Source organism: Lepisosteus oculatus, chromosome 29, assembly GCF_040954835.1.
Source record: "Lepisosteus oculatus isolate fLepOcu1 chromosome 29, fLepOcu1.hap2, whole genome shotgun sequence".
NCBI lineage: Eukaryota > Metazoa > Chordata > Actinopteri > Semionotiformes > Lepisosteidae > Lepisosteus > Lepisosteus oculatus.
Genome location: NC_090724.1, coordinates 345,349 through 368,725, shown reverse-complemented (window position 1 = coordinate 368,725; position 23,377 = coordinate 345,349). Strand labels below are relative to the sequence as shown.

Sequence of the window (23,377 nt, the reverse complement as noted above, 5' to 3'; positions counted from 1 at the left end):
TTTCAACAATGTTAAATCGCCACATTCCAAACTCATTCCACAGGACAGCCCTGTGTTTTCCCTTGAATGTTACATGGCGTACTTCACAGCTGCTGTGATCCTTTATGAAGTCCTCTTATAGAGAGTACAACTGCCCCCACTCCCCCATGTGACAATACCATGCGTCTTTCCTCGCGCAAACAGCGAACAGTCAGCGAAGCAGCACGGCTTGCCAGCGCCTGGACCTACCTGCTCCCTGGAATAATATACATGAACGAAGGAGCTGCGACATATAAAACTAGACAAGTGATTAATATCTACACCCATCATCGAACTGTTCAGTCCAACAACAGTTTAACTGCTGTTAAAAACAAGGGGCTGGAAAGAAAAACAGAAACACAGGCTGTGCTTCAAGGTCCAGGCCTGCGTCCTTAAAATGACAGACTCGCAGTGCAGAAGGAAGACGAGATTTTTACAGTTAAGTGCATCATTCACATTAAAATTGTTCAATTAGAATTAGATTTTTACTCTTCTGCAAAAGCAATACATAAAACATAATGATCATTTTTTAAATGACTGCTGTTTTACAATGTTTGTTTTTCCATTCAGGTAATGAATAGGTGAAATTAATGTTTTACAATGTTTATTCTATTGAGATGTCTCATTACCAACACTAATTAAACAGTGAGAAACAAAAGCATAATTATCATTTTTTGAAAAATTATATATGTAGTACTAGATATTAATCCATTTTATGTCATTAATTATGGCAATTATCTTCCATCATTTAACTTCTACTTTTATTTAAGGCACTTCTTAAGATACTGGACAGTCTACAGTCAAGTTGAAGATTGGAAAATATTCTTGACTTGAATCATAAAAGTTCAACCTGTAGTCAGGTGAAGACCTTTACTCTTTGAGCCCTTTGCAAAATGCATAAGAAACCAAAACTAATGAACTAATGAAGTTTCCCCCCTCCCTTTCTGTGCAGCACCCACCTGGGTGACATGACAGCCATACAGCTCCAAAAGTCAAACTACCACTCAGGTTTGGAAGAGTGTACTGCAGTCAGGCACTTCATGAAAACCCTGGACTTGCATTCTGGCAGTCTTGCTGTGACAAGGACTTGCACAATAAGATTCTTCTTTTGCCACTTTCAGAGTAATAAGATTTAATTTAGGGAGGATAACTCTACAGGCTCTGCGTGGCTTGGCACCTCAGTACCTATCTGAGCTATGTTCGCCCTACTCCCCACCTCGCATCCTTCGCTCTTCTAATTCTGGTGTCCTGGCTGTCCCCCGAGACCATCTACACTCTGTGGGGGACAGGGCCTTCTCCTGCTGCGCCCCAAAGCTCTGGAACTCTCTCCCAATGGATACCAGAGTCAACTTCTCTAAACTCCTTCAAATCCAGACTTAAAAGCATCTTCTTTAGAAGAGCCTTTACTTAACTGGTTCCATTCTTCACCCCTCTGCTCCTACTATATTTAGTACTACCATCTACACATTCTCATCGTGTTTATCTTGTGTATTTTTTTATTTTTTATTGTTGTTGCTTTTGTGTTTCTGTAAAGCGCTTTGAGAAGCCACCATTAAAGGTGCTATGTAAAATAAAGTTCATTATTATTACAGTCTTCAGCATCTGTGTGCAGTTTCAGCACCCGTCATGACTTTTGCTATTGAAATGCCTTGCACTGCAGGACAAGTGACCATCAGTGTTTACCAGCTGTTTCTCAAATTCCTGTTCCTCCTAATTTCTAAAATAATGTACAGCTTAGAATGGCATGAGTGGTAGCAAATTACAAACAATAAGACAGTCAGAAACCTTATTTCTCCTTGCTTTTCCAGAAACCTGCTCCTTGCTTTTTAAGTGGCAAAAAATGGGTAAAACTTAACTTTCTATATTTTGAATACAATCAAAACACAGTTAAGAGGCTTATGCAAAACAAGTATAATAAAGATAATTTGGAGGAGCAGACTGACTTGACGAAATAATAAAAAAGGTGTTTTCCACTTGCAGACTAAAAACGCTAGTATGAAATCTAACGAGGACACATTCTGCCTTCCTGTCTATCGGCAGCTGTATTAGTGCATAGTTTTTGTACATTTTATTTTAATATTACAGCCTAAGGGCCTCGAGAACTCAAAGATCAGCACATAGTACAACATGAGTCAGAAGAATCACAAAGAGAAGAGACAGAATTCTGTAAAAGTTTGAGTTACAGGCAGGTGAGAAAAAACTGTACTAGTTAATTAAAATCAGGTCACTCTACCAGAATGACTGACAGACTGTACTGAAATGCAGTTGTAAATTAGAATACTTTTAACAAAAAACCAGCTGTTACAGTCACTGATGTGGAAAATTCAGACCTCGCAAAAGGATAAAATACAGTAGGTATGTTCCAGTAGATTCAAGAGAGGCAGGAGAAATGTTTGGTGGAAACTCAAAATTACTTGTACTCAGTAACACACTTGGAACCACTCGGGGAAAAAAAAACTAATCTCCGATGTGGCAAAAGCACCTAATCCAGTGCTTTTATTTACAAAACCCCCGTTATGTAAAACAGTCACACCTTACACACTGGGACACCAGATGCTGGAAGCATTCATTATACACACAATGCCAACTGAAGCCAAGCTGATTAGCTTCGACTATAAACTATGTTTCAGGGTGAGTTACAATGGCCAGTGCTCAAGGATCAATAACAGATGCAGTATCTCTGAATTGTGCTTTATGTCAGCCCTTGTCATATTTTATCATCCCATCTCACACACAAGTGCCAGAATTTAGATTAGGCAAGAACATAGGATCTTATTGTGTTCAAAAATCTGGAACCATCAATTTCTTATCGAAAACCTCTACATTTTCAATTACCTAATCAACAGAGGAAAGGAAACAGTTCATTTTGTGAGAGAGTGTTTACATATGGAGCCTATAAAAATGTTATAAACCATTTCCAAAGTAACATTTTGTGGCCAAATAGCTTGAAATCAAGACTAAAGCATAATTTATCTTTACACATTCTGAAAAGTAATTACAAATGAAAAGCAGTAAGTACCTGAACAAAAAGAGTTCAATTATCTAAAACTGGAGAAAGGAATGAATGTGTATCTCCAAGACCTAAATATTCTTATTCTTATTCTCTCTAAATTTGCAGGTGGAAAAAGTGTTCAGCCTCCCTTCAGTTGTTAACAGGACAGAATGTTCAGGGTCAACAATGCATTGCCACTGAACCAACTCCAAATGCATCTCAATTTAAACCATGACTTTCACCCATCCACCTTCAAACCTGTTCTCAAGGGGAGCTGGAGCCCATCCCAGCAAGCAGCAGGTGCACAGGAAGGTACACCCTAGATGGGACACCAGTCCATCGCAGGGGAGATGGTCAAAATATCGCAGAGCAAGCACTCACACCAGGGCTGACTTTCCCAGAAGCAAAAGTGAAACCATTCTCAAATCATCTTTGATGGGGAAAAAAAACGTTCTCTTTAAATTCCTCTTACCTGGTAGACATTCATGAGGTGAGCGGTGATGAACTTGGCATTGAAAATGTTGCCGTCTGTCCACTGAACCTGAATGACTTCACCCTCCACCGGAGGCCCAAACTGGAGGCAGTCTCGACTCTGAGGGGTAGACATTTGCTTAGAAAAGGCACCGAAACACACATAAAGCAACATTCTTTATATTTTTAATAATAGACTCTCCCCTTAGCCACATGTCCAGTTGCTCTTCAGTCTGTCAGCTAACATGTAGCACTCTCAGCTAATGCATCACTCAATAGAAAGTGTTACACCATGCTTTGTAGCACACTGATAACTAAACGGCATGCAACTGGACAGCTGTGAGTGTACATTTTCACTATATACTACATGGCTAAATATGGCTATGGTCAGTAAGCACCTTTGATGATTAGTTTCTATACCGCCAGGAAAGAATCTGTCTAGGCAGTAAAGATACGGAGCTCTAGCTGCATCTCTGGCTCATGAAGTGTATATTCAAATGATATCACGGTTGACTAACTCAATTAAAAAGCTTATAAAACGGAAAAAAAAACAAGAAAAACCTGCTGCTACATCAAAACGCCAAACCATAAACTCTTTCTTCACACATTCAGAAAAAAATTCAAGACAGGTTACATTTGGCCCACCTAGCTATATTGGCCACTAGCCAAATATCCAAGGATCTTTTCTGGCTGTTTATATGCAGGCAGAGAAGATTGATTTCCCAGCAATACAGCAACTCAAGATTTCTGAGAATTTCCTAGCCAATGGCCAACCACACTTTCTCTACTTTGAGCAAGTGAGAAGAAGAACAAAACATATGTATGAGATTGAATGATATTGTTAATATATTTTACCACTGAATTGTGCTTTTGTGGGCAATCCAGTACAGTTCATCTAGAAATTACTACAATGAAACATTCAATATCACAGTAATCGGCCCAGCCATGCTATTGAAAGAGATTTCATGGGATCTTTTAAGAAACAGCCACATGACAACCAAGGATCTTCAAGGACTGAGCATCTGATTAGGAGCACAATGATGAAACAGGACTTTTTAGCACCCAAAAGAAGGAGGTGAGAAGGGTAATTCCCAGAGAGGGATAAATCTCTCTTAAAAATACTCTACATCACATCGTCCTTTACTGGTAAAAAATGGGAGAAACACAAACTCACAATGACGTTTTCGGGATAGAGGTTGTCACTGTAGGATCCGTCCTCAAAGTTGACCTCGTAAAAATTCTGTGTGGCTGTCCCTATCACCCGGCACTTGTAATACAGCCCGTTGCGGTTCCTGCCGATGACAGTCTGTCCTAACGAGACCTCTTTGGTGGCCTGGCTCAGCTGGAGACAGAGGAAGGAGGTTCGTTAGCGGAAGACGGCGTGTTGCTAATGAGCAGAGCTACCGTCTGCCTTTTGTGTTCCGTCACCTTTTCGAGCAGCGACTGCAAGCAAAAATTATTAATAGAAGAAAGAAAAGAACAGGGTTCGCCCAGCTGGCCAGTCTGGACTGTTCCTCCTGCTGTTTTTGTTAAAATGCTTAATTGGCTTCAGCATTTCAAGACTTTTTTTATCCACTGCCTACTTTACAGTGCTAACAATGTCGCATGCTAACACAGTGAGCTAGGACTTTTACTCTTCTAATAAGAACTGCAAATGGTAGTTTCTGCAAAGCCAAATGATCAAGGCACTAGACAGAAAATGAGCTGAAATTCTGAGTAGTGCAATCAGTATGCAGTGCAAAGATATAGGAAAAACCAGTTAATTCACCATTTTGTGAGCACAGGTAATCATCTTTTGGCAACCTGTGTTTGAGTTACAGTAGATAGGTAAGCCCTATAGGCAAGTTAACGTGAAATGATTGTGAATAAAGCAAACACCTGGGTATAACCTCAAAAGTAAAAAAAATGTCCATACAGGTTTTGAGAAAAAACTGTATTAATCAATGCTAAGGAAATTTTAAAATATAAAGTAACATCCACCTAACTACCACTGAAAGTTTATAGACTAGGTTTTCCCAGAGGTCCAATATACTCACGTTCTGATTGGTGGACTTGTGTTTATGGCAGGTGATGGACACTATGTAGGGCCAATCGTCAGGCTCCATGAGTACCCCAGCTGTGTGCGCACAAGTCACATGGAAGGAGGTGGAGCAGCGGTCAGTGGAACACTGGATACAGGCACCTGAGACCCTCTTCATCGTCTTGTAACAGTACACACATTTCTGCACCAGACAAACAGGCAAACGCACGCATGTCACAAGAACGCACTGCATCACATGGCTTGAGAATATGAACAAACAGCTGGACTGAGGAAGAGTAAAAAGCCTTTTCTGCCTGCCTAATTTCAAGTACTGAAGTTTATGGATCCAAGAATTTATTGAAGCTAATTCTTGGATACCCTCAGCCTCATTAACACAGCTTGACTGTTTTTCCAGACACGGACACCCACAGCTCTCTAAATTAAGTAGTGCTTCAAGCCTAATGTAGACTTACATGGATGTCTTTGGAAGCTTTAGGCTCCTATACAAAATCTGTTGAACTGTGCCCAGTCCTCAAACGCAAGTGCTGCAAACCAAAATGGTTTGCATGTGCCATGTAAAAGTCTTGGCATCTGGAATTCAAAGTCAGTTGATCTGCAGTGGTTCATCAGTTTGCCTTGTGCTTCCTCCTGCTGTTGCCCTTGGTGCTCATGTCCTTGGACTTCTATGCTGACATCACCTTAAACACTACTGCACATGAAGCACCAGCACACTGAGTTGTCTTGGTCATTCAAGCTCCTTTTCACCAAAGGAGCCACTGCTTTCCTGACCACAATATTTGGGCACCAAATCCAGTTGATAAGAAGCAGCCAAATATATAATTTGGTAAGTAGGGTGGGGCGGCAATCTCTACTCATTAGAAGAGGGGTTGCTTCTGCCAATACTCATGCACATTGTTTAAAGGCAACAGTACAATCACTGCTTCATGCTCCAATGGCAACAGGTAACCGTATTACAGTTTGGACATTTGTCCATCCTCAAACTGGGTATGAATGAAGCACTGAATTGCCCCTGATAAATATATTCACTTGCAAAGCACAAAAAGGAACCCTGGGGAAACAATGTTGATCCACTGAAGTGGATCAATTCAAACAAAAAGCCAAAATGAATACTGTTGAATATAATAAAATAAATCAAGAGAAAACTAAACATAAACCTTAAACTGACAAGCTATTTGGATATACTGGAAAACAATTTCAGTTCTTTCATCGCTAATTCACTTTTCAATCCCTGCCACTTCCAAACAGCTGCACAGTGACTAATATCAGGACAGCTCCACCAAGGGGAGTATTCACAAATGCCTGAGGCCTTGAAAACAGGAGACAATGGGACCAGGCAGGTAGCAGCTTTACAAAGAAAGTGCCTCACATTACTTGAAAATAACTTTGTAATGGAAAGTCCACAGTCCTCCTCAGGAAATACCTTAAAACATTTCTTTAAAATCTCAAATCTTCAAGAGATTCCCACCGATGCAGTAAATACAAGCTGTATAACACAGTAACAGAATATTTTATGAGTGTTTTTATTCTTTTCTTTTGAAAACCACCATGTGCTTCGATCTATAAATGCTTCCAAAGCCAGCGCATTCAAACAGAATTAAAAACATAAATGAAGTTTTCCGATAAAGGGAGGCAAACGTAGCATGATCTCTGGAGGCTTCTCTTAATCTATCTTTACTAAACTACAGAACAGGGAAAGACAGGTGGTCTTTGAGGGTTCTCCTGGTTAATGCCATATTTAAAATTATATCGTTATTTACTCTTCAGTGGTGCTGTCAAATAATGATCCTCAGTATACTATTCCATTTCATTGATGAACTGTACCCTTACATTTTACTAACAATTTGCTAAACTTGACCTAATTTTTTGCCCCCCAAAGTTTCTTAAATTATACAGATTTTAGGTCTGCCAGGTCCCAGCCTAACAGACAAAAGTAATGACAAAAAGGACCATAAAGTGATACCATACGATAAAAAAAAACTAGAACAGTGGAAAAAATTAACTGAGGATAAAAGAGTCTGACTTAAGACTTTTTGGGGACCAAAGTTTTGTCTCTTAAATCTGTCAGCCTTACATCTCCTTCAATACAGTCATTAAGTTAACAAAATGGACATTACTTCCTAGGGAAGAGATCAAAAGAGTAACCAGAATAATTTAAGGTTATAAGCTATGTCATAGGCAAACATGCGAAAGGAGATTAATCCTTTAGTGATCTAAAATGAATATCAGTGGAAAGCGACAGTGCATTAAGGACAGAAAACAAAAAGCAATGTTACTGAAAGGGCCTTGATTATATGAAACAAATCATCCAGCTATGTTGAAGCCAACTCATTGGAATGCTTTAAGAAAAAGCTATATTCAGTGACTGACTCAATATACTACCAGTGCAAACAAAACACAGTATAAGATGGCTGATTGGCTGTTTCTGTGTAGCCCTTCTCAAGCTCTGATCCCCAAGTGTCTGGCAGTATCTTCACAGACGACATGCTTGCAGGCTCTTTACTGAGGAAGGTAAAGAGTGCACCATCAGCACTGGAAAACTTCGAGAGAGGTATGCCAGCGCCCAACCTTTCTGTTTGGCATTCATCGACAGCTAGCACTTGGCAAAGTGAGGCATTCTCTGCAAGCAGGGGATCAATAAAAATAAAAATGCATTATTAAATTGTCAATACTTCATTTTACAGGCTGTGGGTATGGGCGGCAATGTATAACAGCTCTCAATATCATTCTGCATTGAAATTTTATTTAGCGCACGTTGCTGATTTAATATTCTGTAAAAGAGATCCATGAGACAAGGAAAAGCCAGGAGAAAGGGAACAGTGAGATTTATTAATATTCTCTCGTTATTTATTTCTACTATTTTTGCAAAGGTAGACAGAAGCAGAGATCACTGTAGCCAAGTACATATATTTCACAGGATGCATCTAGATTCTCAGAAGAAGTGAAAGTCAGCAAATTCAGGCAACACTACCAAGGCCTGTGGTGAGTTGCAGAGAATGCCCCAAGTTCAATTTCACCTCATAAGGATGTTTAAGGATGCTGCAAAGACCAGCCTCATAAAAGGCTGGTGAAAGGAAAGAGTCCCCACATTTAAAAAGTGGTCGTCAGGTACTACCGTGTTAAACTACATCCTGGAAACAGATAATAAATGGGCATTCTTTATGCAGCTACCAGACAGCACTACTACATCTGATAATGTATTTGTTTCTCAAACGGAGGTTATGTTTAACTTTCATTTTACTGCACTATCTCTAGACAGCCACTGCCTTCTCAACAGAACAGCAGGAGATACTCAAACCACTGTCAGTTGGACCTAGAAGTATATGATTATTCTACTGGTATCCGTTCACATAGAATAGTCTCCAAGAGTATATTTTATTGATTACTAATATTTCTTCCCTTTCTCAGTAATTGTTCTGGTTTTGTATGTAGGGATACTCTTTTGTGGAGAACAGGTACTCAAACAGCCTTAAAAGATATACTCACTGAAACTGCCCTATCTAGAAAAGGAATAGTTAAAAATTACAGCTACACTTCTATGATAATTTACTTATTTCATTTTGATACAGCATTAAAGTGCTGCAAATAAATAGCGGGAAATGAGGAAATGCAAGTTCAAAGATCCGGGAGTAAGAAATTGCCTGTCGCCTGTCTGGCGATCAATGCAATTCATTTAGCACAGTGAGAAATGACATGTAATTACTCAGCAGTTCCACATCATAAATTATTTACACACTTCTGGTCTGGTAAAACACCATTAATCAGCACTGGCTTGCAGTGCACACGCATAGAACTGTTTTCAGTCACGTTAGAGCATACTTTAGTAGGGACAGGTTGAGGTATGTGGGGCAAAGAATTGCTACACTCTTGTACCCTTTATATTAAACCATCTATTAATGGTTAAAAAATGTATTAACCTATATTCAGGTCTGAAAGCATTCACTGGTTAGAATGGCATACATGCATTATTTAATTTCAGAGCTACCAAGATTAAATGGTTAAGATACAGAAAATCAAGGTATTAAATATTGCTTGATAAATAACACATGGCAATGCATAGGTAACGATTTCCCACTTATCCTAAGACATGAGAGGTGTGATGTACTGGTGAACTAACCAATGTCTGAGTACTGTAAGTGGGTTTGCTTGCTCTTCATACTGGTTTTCTCTGCAGTGTACTCCCACTGCTCAATTAAATGCTGGTAGGGAAAATGGCTCACATTCCCCTTCCATAATAGGCAAGAGCAGTGTGGCATCTTATTCATGAGCCTGTCTTGTCACACGTTGGCCTGCTGCAAAGCCATCACCAAAGTACTTGTAATAAGGTTAAGATGAACTAGTTAAGTCAGCTTCTTGCACTGCAGTGTCCACAGAGACTGACCTTTAAATCACACATCTTTCATAAAATACACTGAGCATTCAAGGACACATCACTCTATGCATGAATGTTATTACAAAGTGTATAGATTTTGAATATTGGATTAAGGTTTTTGTAATCATGTTAATTAAATGATCATTTACAAGTGGCACAATGATATAATCAAGTGACTTTGTTGCAGGAGCACTAAATCACCTACTTTAATGGACAAGAAAGCTGATCTGACATGTAATGAGGTGATTTAACTTTTTGAATATCAAGCTTGGTGAAGAAAAAAACTGAAAGGTACTTTTCTGGAAAACAACGGCTTTCTGCCACCAATATGTTGTGAAGACTAGACTAAATCTATGCACTGTCACTCAGTGCTCTTCAGTGCCAGCAACGTTACAGCCAAACACATTAACAACAGACAAGATCCAGGACACCTTGCTCTGATAATAACTGTGAATAAACTGCAGTTATAAGTTGTTATGCAGCTCAGTATGGTTCTTTTGGTGCTCAGTACACAAAAGTATAATACTGAATCACTCTAAAAACATAGATAAGGAATCTCGGTGTCATTGTTGACCAAAGTCTTGCAATTAAATCTTATGTTCTCAATGATGTGAAATTCATAAAATTGCTCCTACCTGTTTGCATATTTCTTAAGCTGATGCAGAAGGCTTGATGCATGCCTCCATCTTTTCTAGGCTTTGTTATGGCAATGGAGCACTTGCTGGTGTAAATAAACATGCTCGAAGCAAGTTGGAGCACAATCAGAACTCAACCAAACCTATAAAGCATGAACATGTAATTTTTGATTTACATGAACTAGCTTCCTCGCACTGGCTCTGACTTCTTAAATGCCTATACACGTGCACTTTATTCGCACTCCTTAAACTTTGCCCTTCTTTCAGCTCTCAATGCAATGCTCAGTGTCCCAAGTGACTTTTTGGGTTTTTCTGTTAGTTCAAAGTTGAGGAACTCTGTCCCAGTCGATATCAGAGCTTGCAAGCCAAGGGGCACTTTCAAATTCCATCTTAAAACTACCTTTTGGTTAAGTACTGTACTAAGTTATACCTTTCATTTTATTGTAAAAAACTATAAGATGATGTAACAATGAAGGAAGTATAAAAAGTTTGTTATAATTGAAATAACTGATAATATATCAAAAATAACTACAGTTGGCTCAACAGGAATGATCACTCTGTTGCGTCACTCTTATTATATAATGACCAATTTATGATTTATCTTGAACCTTTTTATTCTATTTGCCTAGTTTGCTGCAACCTTTACCTTTAAAATGGATCAGTGACAGAAGGGCTGCAATTGTCTGCCACTAATTGTGTTCATTACCTATTTACCCTTTAGATCATTTTGTATTAAGTGACTTGACTTATGTCATTGGAATTCATCCATGTGCCTTATCTACAAGGGTCTGGCAAGATGTCCAGTGAAAATTAGAAACGTAGTGAGGGACATCTGAACTAGAAACTGAGGGAAAACAAACCAAAAAAAAACATTAAATCTGAATCAAAGGCTTAAAAATACTATTAGGAAGTATAAACACCCAATGTGCAGCTAACCTTTATGCTTAAATTAATAAACATTTACTGGTTGACTGAACACAAATTCCTTTTTCAAAGAGATCATAATTCTAATAACTGTGATCATGTTTCTATTAAGGAGCAGAGAGTAAATTAAATTGATTCCTGGGATGCTAGCCTGTTGGCTGCAGACGGCAAGACAAAGGAAGATTTCAAAGCACATAAGCGCAATGATTAAGGTTTTCTCAGGTTCGGAGATTAATGTTCAAAGCAAAGATACAGGCTTTATACTAAATTCTGATTTTGGATGGGTGAGGTGGGAAATGTGGAGAGACAAACATCAGAAATAGAGAGATGTTTTGTGAGGGAAGATTTCAAACTCGTCAGGTTTTAAATCCAGCTACTTTGGATGTTTTTTTTAAGCAGACATCCCCTGGAAAGCAAGTGAACTATTCACTTCGCATGACGTTCACTCTAACAGCCCATCACCAGGCACTGTGCCAATGCCAATCTCCATGTTAAGCAACACGTGCAAATGGATTTATAGGCTGTGGAGCAAGTGGCGGTACATACATTGAACACAATACAGACAAGAAAACCATCACGTAAGAATATTCCACTGACAAAGGAAACGGACAACCACTGGAAAAGGCTGCTGGCAAACTGGAACAGACGAAGTCATGTGAGAAAAAGTGGTACTTGTTCAGTTTTGGAAGGCGCTGGATTTATGGGCTGAGTATGAAATTTACACAGGAATGGGGAAAAAACTTCTGAACCAGATAACACAAAAAACAAGCAGATTAACCAAAAATATTTTCTACAAAGTCACTGTTCAATTGGGCAGAACTTTAGGTGATTGTCAACTCCATTAATTCCATTTCACTGGAAATAAGTTTTTTAACCAGAATTGTTCTGATTGTGTTCCTGTGTGGGTACTACTGTTCCGAAAATCATTTCATATGAAAATTGTTATGATTTAATTATGATGTTAAAGAAAACTCTGCACTGACAGCTAAGAGACTGACCATCTCTCTTGGAAACTCTGTGATAATTACTTATGCAATGCATTCATTTAAAACAGATATGGCTTAATGAATTGGCCCGAGTTTCAATCCTGGTTGTGGGGTGCCATCTACGTTTAGTTCTCCCCATGTTTGTGTGGGTTTCTTTTGGGTGCTCCCATTTCAGCTGAAACTCACCAGGTTCTTCCTCTGCTCTGGGATGGTGCTGATATCGACCGGGTTCCTCTCAACGGCGTTAACAAAACGAGCCTCTGGCACCGCTATGGCACAGATAACATGCACCCACCTAGGAAAAGGAACATGATGAAGGCACACCGTACCGCAGCCAACACAAATGCAGTCTTCATGACGAGTATTTGGTCATACATCCCACTTCAGTAGGAAGACAAAAGTGTGCCCCCAGTTTAACTTAATGAGCACGTTCTTTAATGGGTAGCTCAAAATTAAACAGCAAACCAAAAGCAAACAAAACTTCATCACCAGTGCAACTGCCACACAGCAGACGGAAGGGGCCTCTGGCCCCTACAGAGAGAAATCCTACATTTTGAACTTGCTATTTACCTTGATTGCTCGAACCCGACCAGATGTACTATCTAAGATGAATAATGGGACATGAATGCCTATATTTCCACAGAATTCATTAAAAAAAGAGCACAACTAATGTTTATCACAATAAATCTTAAAAAAGAGGGCTCAGAGACAGCTCAAATGATGAAGGCCTCCACATGCTTATGACACAGCACAGCTGGGGTTGGCTGGAAATAGAGTCAGGTAAGGTTTTCCACAGCTTTCCACACCACAATAAACCCTGGGGCTGGAGAGTCGCTGAAAAGCTTGAGGTTCTGTCAGGTTCTACTGCCAGGCTTTCAGAGTGAGGAAGATGAGACTCGGTGCCTGCTCTGAGTGGATGCTGGCAACATGGGTCTCCTCTTTAATTGCACATTCCAAAACTTTAAAGAAGTGGGCAGAATCCAGTAAAACCACATTGTGGCTGACAGGCTGCATTGTGCAAACAGGTGTGGGTATTTCGTACAGTAGGGTTGTTTTAAGGCAAGAGAAACCACCTTCTATCTGTGCAGGGTCATCCTTGGCCCAAGTCCTGCACCAACCATCACATCTCCTGGACACTGAGAAGAACCCACATGAACAGGAACACATACCTCTTGTCTGTGGTCATCTGGAGGGCTCCTCCTCTTAAATTGCACAAGCAACAGTCCTGTACAGAAACACACACAAATCATTAGGGAAGGAAAAACAACAAGATCGGCATTTTGCCTGCACATTTACAAAGAAAATCTGAAAAAATGAACAGCACTAATTAACAGTTTACCAGCGATAACCAGCTTTAAGAAAGGCACTGCAAACAAAAGCAAACTGTTTTTAGGCTTCCAGGAAATGAAAGGTTTTGATTAACGGCAGTCCCAGATTATTGTCATCATTTTGTTAATATGGCACAGCATTAGCTACACCCTGATATGAAACTGAGAAGAGGCTGGGAGAAGATTCATGTTCCCAAGCACTCACCACTGTCCAGGCATTGGCTGTGCAGCGTGAACAAGTCCAGCCCTCCTTCACGTGGTCTGGCCTGACTCCATAGCAACCTATAGAGAGAGAAGCAGTTCATCACGCAGCCCAGACTCAGATAGGACCTCATGCTCTTTAAACCTCACGCTGGCGGCAAGTCAACACAGCTACTCAAGTGGCTCAGGAGGTAGAGCCTACAAACTGCATGAAGCAGTAGGCAGGATTCAGGACTACAAGCCTGAGGGTTTGGGGTTCGAATCCCATGTGGGACGCTGATGTGCCCTTGATCAAATTAGTTCACTCAAACCAGAAATCACCCTGCTGTATAAATGAGTCTCCACTATATGTTTCCAAGATATCGAAAAACAATACTGGGCCCTTTAGCCCCGAGACTGCCTTTAAATCTTTAAATTAAACCAGCAGTTGCCTGTGACTGCCTGATGCCCAAATTGTCCAAAAATATTATAATGAAATCAGATATCACTGAGGGCTGTATGAAGGAACAAGCATATACATTTCACATATCAAACAGGTGGCATTAGAAGAAGGAAAACTGTAAAATCCATAATATTTACTCCACTAAAATAAAGAGCAGCAAATCACTCTGACTAGCCAAAATACCACAATGAATGGCAGCCAAATCTAAGGATTTTATAATATATGAAGAATAATGACAAATCTTCGACAAGAAAGGGGATTAAAAATGTTTGGATATATTTAAGAATGTGTAATTCAGAAAAAGACTGATACAAAATAGATTGTGGGGGGTTTGATTCTGATATTTAAAATCGTGATAGCCCTTGATGTATTCTATCCACAAGACATTTTCCAGATCAACAATAAAACAACACAAACACTTCCTTACACCAAGTTGTGGGGATCTGGAACAATATCCCTTGCACACTGCTGAGGACATCTGTACAAATCTTAAAGAAATGGACTGATGGGATTCACGGGTCATCAAGCAACCAGCAGCTTCCCAGCCTTACATTCTTAAAGCCTCATGTTCCACAGGACATGGTACGTTGGCAGTATGAAACAATACAAAAACAACAGCACTTTACAAACTGCTGTCACACATTCCTGTGAGCTGAGCTTTTGCCATTTTAAACTCTTCAGCTGTGAACTTGCTTGCTGACCGCTCTTTCCAAAATATCCCAGCAGTATCTGGTAAGAAAACACTGTGCCCATTCTTCATAGAAATGCAATATGAAAAAAAAGAAAAGGGAAATAAAAAGAAATGCTGGTCACAGAAAAAGAGCACAAAAGACTGAGTACAGGTATCCGATTTTAATGTTCTGCCATTCATGAAAATGCCTCTTATTGTGAGATGTGCACCTGGGCCACCAAAACAGCAAAGCCACAGGCATCGGCCTTGACCTCAGGCAGAACGCTTTGAAGAACAAGAGACAACCTGAATGGATTCTTTCAAAAGAATTTTGACTGTCCAGACAGTCAAATGTCCAAAGTGTCTTATTTTTATTACATCCAGTTTGCCAATCCAGGGGAGCCGTGGCTACAAAGCTCAGAAGCAAGGCGGTAACAAGCTGCTACTGGACACACGCGAATGAAATTGAAAGTGAAGAAGAGAAAGGAGTGAAAACACAGGGGGCTTATTACAACACATTCACAGACACCTCCAGATAAAAAAACAGAACAAACTGCATAATTGTCACTTTCTTTCACAGAATCACATGCTGAATTGTACTGTATTCCAATCCAGGACTACAGTAGATGGTCTGTTCTGTAGAAAGAAGGAAATCTCTGAAAAGAAGCAGATTTTCCACAGACAGAAAGGATTTAACTGTGAAAACTGTGGTACAGGTGGAAGGCAAGAGTACAGATTCTTGCAGCAGTGAGTAAGGCTCTTCAGAGCAGCAGAAAGCTCTGTCAATAAAGAACAAAACCAATGGAAGTGTAAATATAAATTAAACTGTCAAGAAATACACAAACAACAGATCAATCACTCAGTGATTACAAGAGCTAAAAAAAGGAGGGTTAAATATGCTAATACTTGGGCAAACGCTTGTGGACCTATGAAGTTAAAAAAAAACATTAACATCCATAAACTCCAAGAAGATATGCAAATATTGAATTGCCATCATTAACTGTATCATACATACCCATCTGTGTGTATTTAAATGAGGATTTTCTTTTCCTTTCATCGGCATACCCTATTCCGTACAAACACGAGGCGGCACAGTGGCGCAGGGGTTATCACTGCTGCCTTGCTGCACTCGGGCCCTGGGCTCCGTTCCAGACCTGGGGTGCAGTGTGCATGTTCTCCTCCTCTGGGTGTTCCAGTTTACTCCCACAGTCCAAACACAGACTGGTACACTATGTTAACTGGTTTATAGAGAAATTTGCCCTGGTGTGCATGTCTGGGTCTATGTGTCCTGTGATGGACTGGTGTCCTGTCCAGGGTGTACCCCGCCCTGTGCCCATTGCTTGCTGGGATAGGCTCCGGCTCCCCCATGACTGTGGAACAGGATGAAGCAGTTAGAAAATATAATGAGATAAGTCTGTATCTGCCCCAGGTTAATACTTGGAGGAATCACCTTTGGCAGCAATTACAACTGAGTCTGTTGGGATAGGTCTCTACCAACTTTACACACCTAGATTTGGCAATATTTAACCTTCTTTTTTATAAAACCATTCACGGTGTGTCAAGTTCCTTGGGGAACCTGGAGGAATCCACGTGAACATGAGGAGTATGTCCCAAGCTGGAACTGAACCTGGAGCCCTGGAACTGTGAGACAGCAGTGCTAACCACCACTTGACTTCAGCGATTCAACATTACATAGGCTGCAAAATGTTGTTAAATTGCTCCTTCACATTCAGACTAAAACTACTTTAATTTTGTGAAGGTCATGCAAGGTGGCGAATGTTGTCATTATTTCATAATGAGGAATAGCAGTAGAGAAAGGGGCTGGGGGAAGGTAGGTGATTTGTGGTGGAACTAACATGGAATTTACTTTCCATATTTTAGTTTTTCCAGCTCAAGAGAAAAAAAGAAGACAACAGCCCCGGGAGGCAGGAGTGTGTATAACAAATCATCCCTCACTAGCCCTGTAGCGGCTTGAATAAGAAGCACTGGACACAGGCCTCTAGACCCCCGTTTCAGCTCATACAGCCACTAGGCTCCACAGCCTCCTTCCCGCTCTCCACAGTCCCACTTTAGAACAGACCACAGCAGTGGGCCACCAACACAACAAGGCTTTTGTAGCGCAAGGGACACTTAAAACAAGCTTCAGACAAGAACGGGCAAGAAAGCTGCAAATTTGCATTATTGTTCACAAGGCTCTGTACAACATCTGTGGGCAAGTTCTTTTTATAAAAAAAAATATCAGTGAAAGAGTCCACAGTCAATTTCCAAGTGTTTTAAACAGTTCTTTCATTATCGCCTTGTATATTGATCTCTCAAAAAAAATCTAGAAAGACTGATTCCAATTCCAAATTGAATGCTTATTAAAGTTATTAAAGATTGTGATTGAGTATAATGGTAATTACTTCTTTTAATAAACAAAAAACTGAACTGAACTATATCATCCAGATATTGTGGGCTGGGTCCTGGTCTTGTAAAGCAAATTATGTCACTCGGACATCCGTTATGTATCTGTCATTATATTTCATTCTATCAATCTCTACTATTAAGATGCCATTAGTGTTTGTCATGGTTCATCAGAAACCTCTTTTCTTCTCCACACAGAATATGCAGTTTTGGTATACCCTCTAAACTCCAGACAGTTAAAAATCTACAGTTGCTCATCAAACTGACCCATACCCACAGCCTCATAACCAAAACAAGAATGAATACCATGCACAAGACTTTTTTTCAAGCAGGCAGATCGTGGTGCAAAATGATTTACTAATTTTACATGATTTTGCAATTTTATCCTTTGGGATAAACAAAACTAAGAATGATGAAGACCATTGGGTAAATGAACCATTATTGCAGCTAAATTTTAAAAATTGTATTCACAAAAAGAAAATTAATAATTTCTTCTACAGTAATGCATGTCAAAGATTCAGAATATGGATTTTAATAAGATACACAAAATAGGAAAGACTTGTTTGTGAATTGGCCACAGATGTAAAACCTTAGTCCTACACCCTCCAAGGCTCTGTTGTTTAAAAAAAAACTACATTTTTATTCACTGTAAATTCTACTCAAGAGTGCAACTGTCAATCCACACACTCATCCCCATCACACAACTGGATGAGGCAGTCAGCTGAAAGAGACATGGACCACTTGTTAATTTAACAAATACAGCCAACAACACCGGGGGTAATTGGCTTAGCTGTTTAGAATGCAATAACTATATACATGAATGGGTTAAGCAAATGCCAATCTTTAAAGTTCAGGATGAGGGAAAGTAAATATTGTGACTGACGTTTCATTAGTATCTTGCCAAGAAAAAGCTCTTTAGAATTTTGTGACTTGCAGCAAGAACTTGAAATCCAGCACTGCATGTTTCTCTCGTTATCAGACAAACCTGGTACAACTACTGCTTGATTCACACTACTGCACTACAAAACTGCTGATCCCAAAGATCCAAAACTGTGGTAACTGGGACCACTGCAGTAATGAAGTAATGATTTTGGTTAAGCCACAAGAGCTCAAATGGAATGAAACCTACAAGATCCAAAGTCTCTCCAGGACCACAAGTGAAAACCAGCGATTTACACTGGATAAGGACAGCTAAGGCAATACAAGCAGGAACTGCAAGTTCTGAGGAATACAGCAGAGTGAAAACTGGCCAAAAAAAGAGGTATGTCCCATTAACCAGGCCCAGATATGTGCATTTACACCAAGATTTCTGGATGTGTGCAACCTACCACCATCTTATTTACTTCCCACTCCTCCCAGGAATGTCACACAATTAAAGTTTGCCAAAGACATCAAGAATTCAATGGAAAAACAAGCTGTTTGGCCATTATATGGCAAGTACTCAACTCACAACAGAGACCCTCCCCCATGAACCCAGGTCACAGATGCTGATTTCACTAGAATCCATCAACAAACAGCTTAATAAGGTTTGTCAATGAAAATATTAACAAAAGCAAATTGCACCTACTTTAATCCCATACAGAACACCAAGGAGAGGCCATTATCTTACATCATTTTGTTACAGGCCTCAGCATTCCTAGTACCGCATTGCAATTGTGTGCCTTATTTGTTTTGTGTATTTTACGACTTCCCCATGTAACGACTCACTTAGGTTTATACCATTTCTTGGTGGATTCATAATGCATTTTTTCACCTTATCAATCAACTGAAAGTGACTTGACTTTAAGTGCTCAAGGGTTCAATATGTAATGCCCCAGTGTGACACATTAGGTGTTCTTGTTCAATGGGGGAACAGACTATTGTAAATCAACAGAAGATGCGACAAACCATTAGAAAAATCTGACGCACGAGAGCAGGTTAACAGATACATCAAAATCGTCACAGCAAATTCACTGCATGGATTTTATACTGTATGCTAGAGGAAGGGGAAGAGTTACATTTTATGTCTGTTTTAAGACCTGCTTCTGAACGGCTGCTTGCCTACTTGTTTACAATTCTGTTAATTATTCCTCTCTAAATGGAACTGTATTGACTAAGTCAACTTGGTTGAACCATTAATCATATTCAAAATAAATAAGAGCTGTAGTATAAGATGGCAAAGGAACAATATTGGCTGAGGGAGAATGCAAATTTGGCTTATTCTACAAAGTATAAACAGGTAGAGCTGAAGCAAGCAGCACTGGAGTGATTCTGAATTCAAAAGTACCTTTCTTGTCACAGTGTACGTGGCCACTGTGCTAAGGACCAGGGAGGTGTCAAGGCTGGTTACACTGTTTATACCAGCACATTGCTGGTACAAGAGAACAAGAGGGAATGATTAAGACAGCACTGAGGCTCATTGGGCTGTAGAGCAATGCAGCTTCTATGCATTAAGATGATAATGGAGGACTCCCACTAAATGGGGAAGGTGTCTAGGAAAAGCCTTGGTCACTACTGGTACCCATTAACACAGTTCAGAGGTGATCAGGACAAGCTACCTTGCCCAAGGAAAGGGCAGTATCCAAATTCAGAAACCCCAAAGTCTCAGGTCCAGAGTCCTAACTACTGCTCAACCATGTACCAGAACAACATTTGATGGGAACTCACTGGCATGGACCTGCAGGCAGCACTTGGAGCAGGAGATGAGCAGGCTGGTGCCATCATCACCAATGTAGGAGTTGGCAGGCAGCGGCTCAGTGTTTTCTCCCCCTGAGCTGAAGCACATCTCTGGAATGAGAGGCCTAGTGTACGTGCCGCACTTTGACACAGGGATGGTCAGACTGTCTGCTGACAGGGAGAGGTCCTTATTCGGCTGCAAGAAAATAACAGGATAGTTAATCAATTCCGTATAGAAATGTGTGGATAATAAAGCAACATCTTGAGTTTACTGCAATTATTTGCAATATGTCAGCTGACAGGAACCACAGATTTATCAAAAGAGTCTTTTGAGGATGCCGTCTGAAGTTAGGTACAGCTACTAGACTAACAACCCTAGACAACATACATACACCACTTAGTTTAGCCCCAGCAAGAAAAGGAACATTTCAGAACATCAAATGTTGTGTAAAAAGCGTTTTAGAAGCAGATGCATGGAATGCAGCTTCCAGGACAAACAACTGCAAAGAACCACAGCTCTCCAAAGTGATCCTCAAAGTGTCTTCAAGCACCAATAAGCTTAAACGTGTTAGGATGTGGTCAGTAGCGAGAAAAACCAAGAGGAACGACTCTGCAGAAGTTATAATATCATAGGGGTGTGACAAATAGCCCGAGCAGGGGCACACAAGCTGACCTGTATATAAGGGAAGAAGAGGGTGCAGATGGCACAGTAAGGCTCAATGAGGGCCACTGCAGCATTGAAGCGCCGCTCGGCTAGGAAATTGTGTGACTTGTTCTGCCAGAGGTGAGACAGGACTGTCTTCACAGCCTCAGGATCCAGCTCTTCCTCTGTAGCGAATGAGGTGAACAGCTCTGTGGAGAGAAGGCAGCATTAGTTGGACACTCAAAACCACCCACACTCCCTCTTATCCCCCCACTGTCTACAGCTGAGCATGTTAAACTCGGGGATTTCTTTTAAAGGATACTCCCCATACATTTAAACAGACATTAAGATCTTTACATTGCCTTTTAGAAAACAATCTCTATATGGTAAAAAATAACTGATCTGATGAAAAAGCTATCATAACACCAAAATGTAGTGCAAGCTTCATGATCAAGTAAATGAAGAAGTTGAATTTTAAAGCCTGAAAATGAACTTTTAAGAGCTTTTTGAAGATCATTACACAGTTCTGACAACCAGCTGAACCCTCAGATACTTTTGCAAATTTGTAGAGGTACAACAATTTAAAATGATCAATCAAAACATTTTCATTGACAAAAGTGAAATGGACAGATTGGATTTTTATACACTAGGTCTAGATTGTGTAGCCCCTCTCTGAGGGCACACCGGTCTTGAGTGATTCACCCTTAACTGCAAACTTTTAAGCGATTTTTTAGGGTAAAATGTTTTTGTAAAAATATTAGTCAAACACCATATTTTCTGAGTAACAACTTTTCAACTCCTTAGAGAAAATAAAAGGTCAAGTTGCACACGCATAGGTCTTGTTAGCATTTATTTAACTAAAAGCTTAAGTGGAAGGAAAATGAGAAAATACCCAGGAAAACACGACTGGTATTAGTATGCTAGAGCACATTTCGTACCAGACCTTAAAATTTGACATGGAGTAATTTACTACAGTTCATAAGCAACAAAATCCACAATAAATACGCAAGTCTAAGGCTGATGCACTTCAAAAAACATAAATTTGACTACCATTTCATTACAGTTTTTACAGTACTTTGAATTACATACAGTGCTCATTTTATTATTCTTTACATATTAAATCACAAACTATAAACTTTTAGTTTTCACTGCTAAGGCACTGCAGATGTTGAATTTACCTGCAAAAGGTAAATTCTCTGCTCTCTGGATTCATATCTGGGCAAAAAAAACTGTAATTTGAGAATTGGTGGACAACATTCACTGTACTCAAGCTGACAAGCTGAGAAATATTTATCTCTGACATTTGCACAATTTGCAACAAGATTTGTTTCCTACCTATTCCCAGTACAGGGCTTGCCCTAAAAAGGGATTAATTTGAGCCCTTTGCTGTTCCTGAACATATCAGAAGTTGACTTTTAACTAATGCAATCCGAAACTCAAGATCTCCAACTTCACTTCTGATTAAAAGGAAAACTTGCAAAAGCTCTGATCAAATCACTTGTTAGTTCAATTAAGGTTTTAATTAAGTAAAGAACTTTGCTGGAACAAAAACCTGCAGGTGCATCCCTAGGAAGGAGGTTGGGAACTGCTGATTAAGCTGAACCTAACATGAAAACTACCAATTAAATTAACTCAGTCATGCAAAGATCTTGGATTATCCCAGATGGTTTATAAAGCATTAAAGCACCACTACCATCTTAACTACTATAGCATATAATTTAGTCCACTACAGTTAACATTAAAACATTTTCAAATTAAAGAAAAATTTAATTGTCACTTTTCAAACAATCATTAATGAAATGCAGACAAATTAGAAATTAACATAACATCACTTTATTAGCCCTATACAATTTCTTGCATTAGGAATTAAGCTTTTCTCATACCCCAGCTTGGTCTCCATGAGACACAGACACACAGATAGGGAGAGAAGCCTGGGGTCAGAGCACAGGGGCAGCCATTGTACAGCGCCCCTGGAGCAGCTGGGGTTAAGGGGCCTTGCTCAGGGGCCCAGCAGAGTAGGTCTACATGATAGAGTCTATGCACCGACATGCACTCTCAAATGAGGGGCATTATGTAGAAATACAAGTGTATTTCTCATGAAATCCACTCAAACAATTGAACTGCAGTGCAGCGATATTAATTAATAATTACATATCGCAATTAATAAATCTGTTATGCACTAGAATGAGTAGTGTTTTTCTGTTTTAAACAAATCTCTCCACTACCATTAACGACTTCAATGCATTACCATACAATGGTTTTCTGAGACCCCCACCATACTTTGTACTGTAGCAACATCTTATTTCAGTCCATAATGCACCTGCTCAAATTTTTCTCGTGACTACTGGTCATCATTTCTTCAGTGTCTGAAGCAGTCCCTTGCGGCTGACTTTGTCAATACCTTTCAGGAAGTTCAACACGAATTAAATCGCCTCACCATCTCTTACATTCAAGTTTATTGACTGCACAGCATTGTAGGAAATTATACCTTGAAATCAAGTTCTATTTCTGCAGTGCAGTGGTCCCCCCCTTCTCAATTGCAGCTGTAAGTCTGACAGCTCTGTCACCTGTGGGAAGCCGTATATAGACAGGGATTCCA

At 39.8% G+C, this 23,377-nt stretch overlaps 1 protein-coding gene across 4 annotated transcripts in view; it reads right to left on the bottom strand.

Moving 5' to 3' along the window:
* kdm4b (lysine (K)-specific demethylase 4B) overlaps positions 1 to 23,377 on the bottom strand; it is a 125,352-nt gene that overhangs the window by 5,335 nt on the left and 96,640 nt on the right. For all 4 annotated transcript variants that reach the window (XM_015365650.2, XM_006639900.3, XM_015365648.2 and 1 more), the window contains exons 13-20: positions 20,809 to 20,987; positions 20,127 to 20,331; positions 13,970 to 14,046; positions 13,606 to 13,661; positions 12,623 to 12,731; positions 5,518 to 5,703; positions 4,656 to 4,823; positions 3,483 to 3,602 (exon numbers count right to left, since the gene is read on the bottom strand). In XM_015365650.2, the coding sequence (XP_015221136.2) occupies positions 3,483 to 3,602; positions 4,656 to 4,823; positions 5,518 to 5,703; positions 12,623 to 12,731; positions 13,606 to 13,661; positions 13,970 to 14,046; positions 20,127 to 20,331; positions 20,809 to 20,987 (1,100 nt within the window). The remainder of the gene's footprint in view (positions 1 to 3,482; positions 3,603 to 4,655; positions 4,824 to 5,517; positions 5,704 to 12,622; positions 12,732 to 13,605; positions 13,662 to 13,969; positions 14,047 to 20,126; positions 20,332 to 20,808; positions 20,988 to 23,377) is intronic.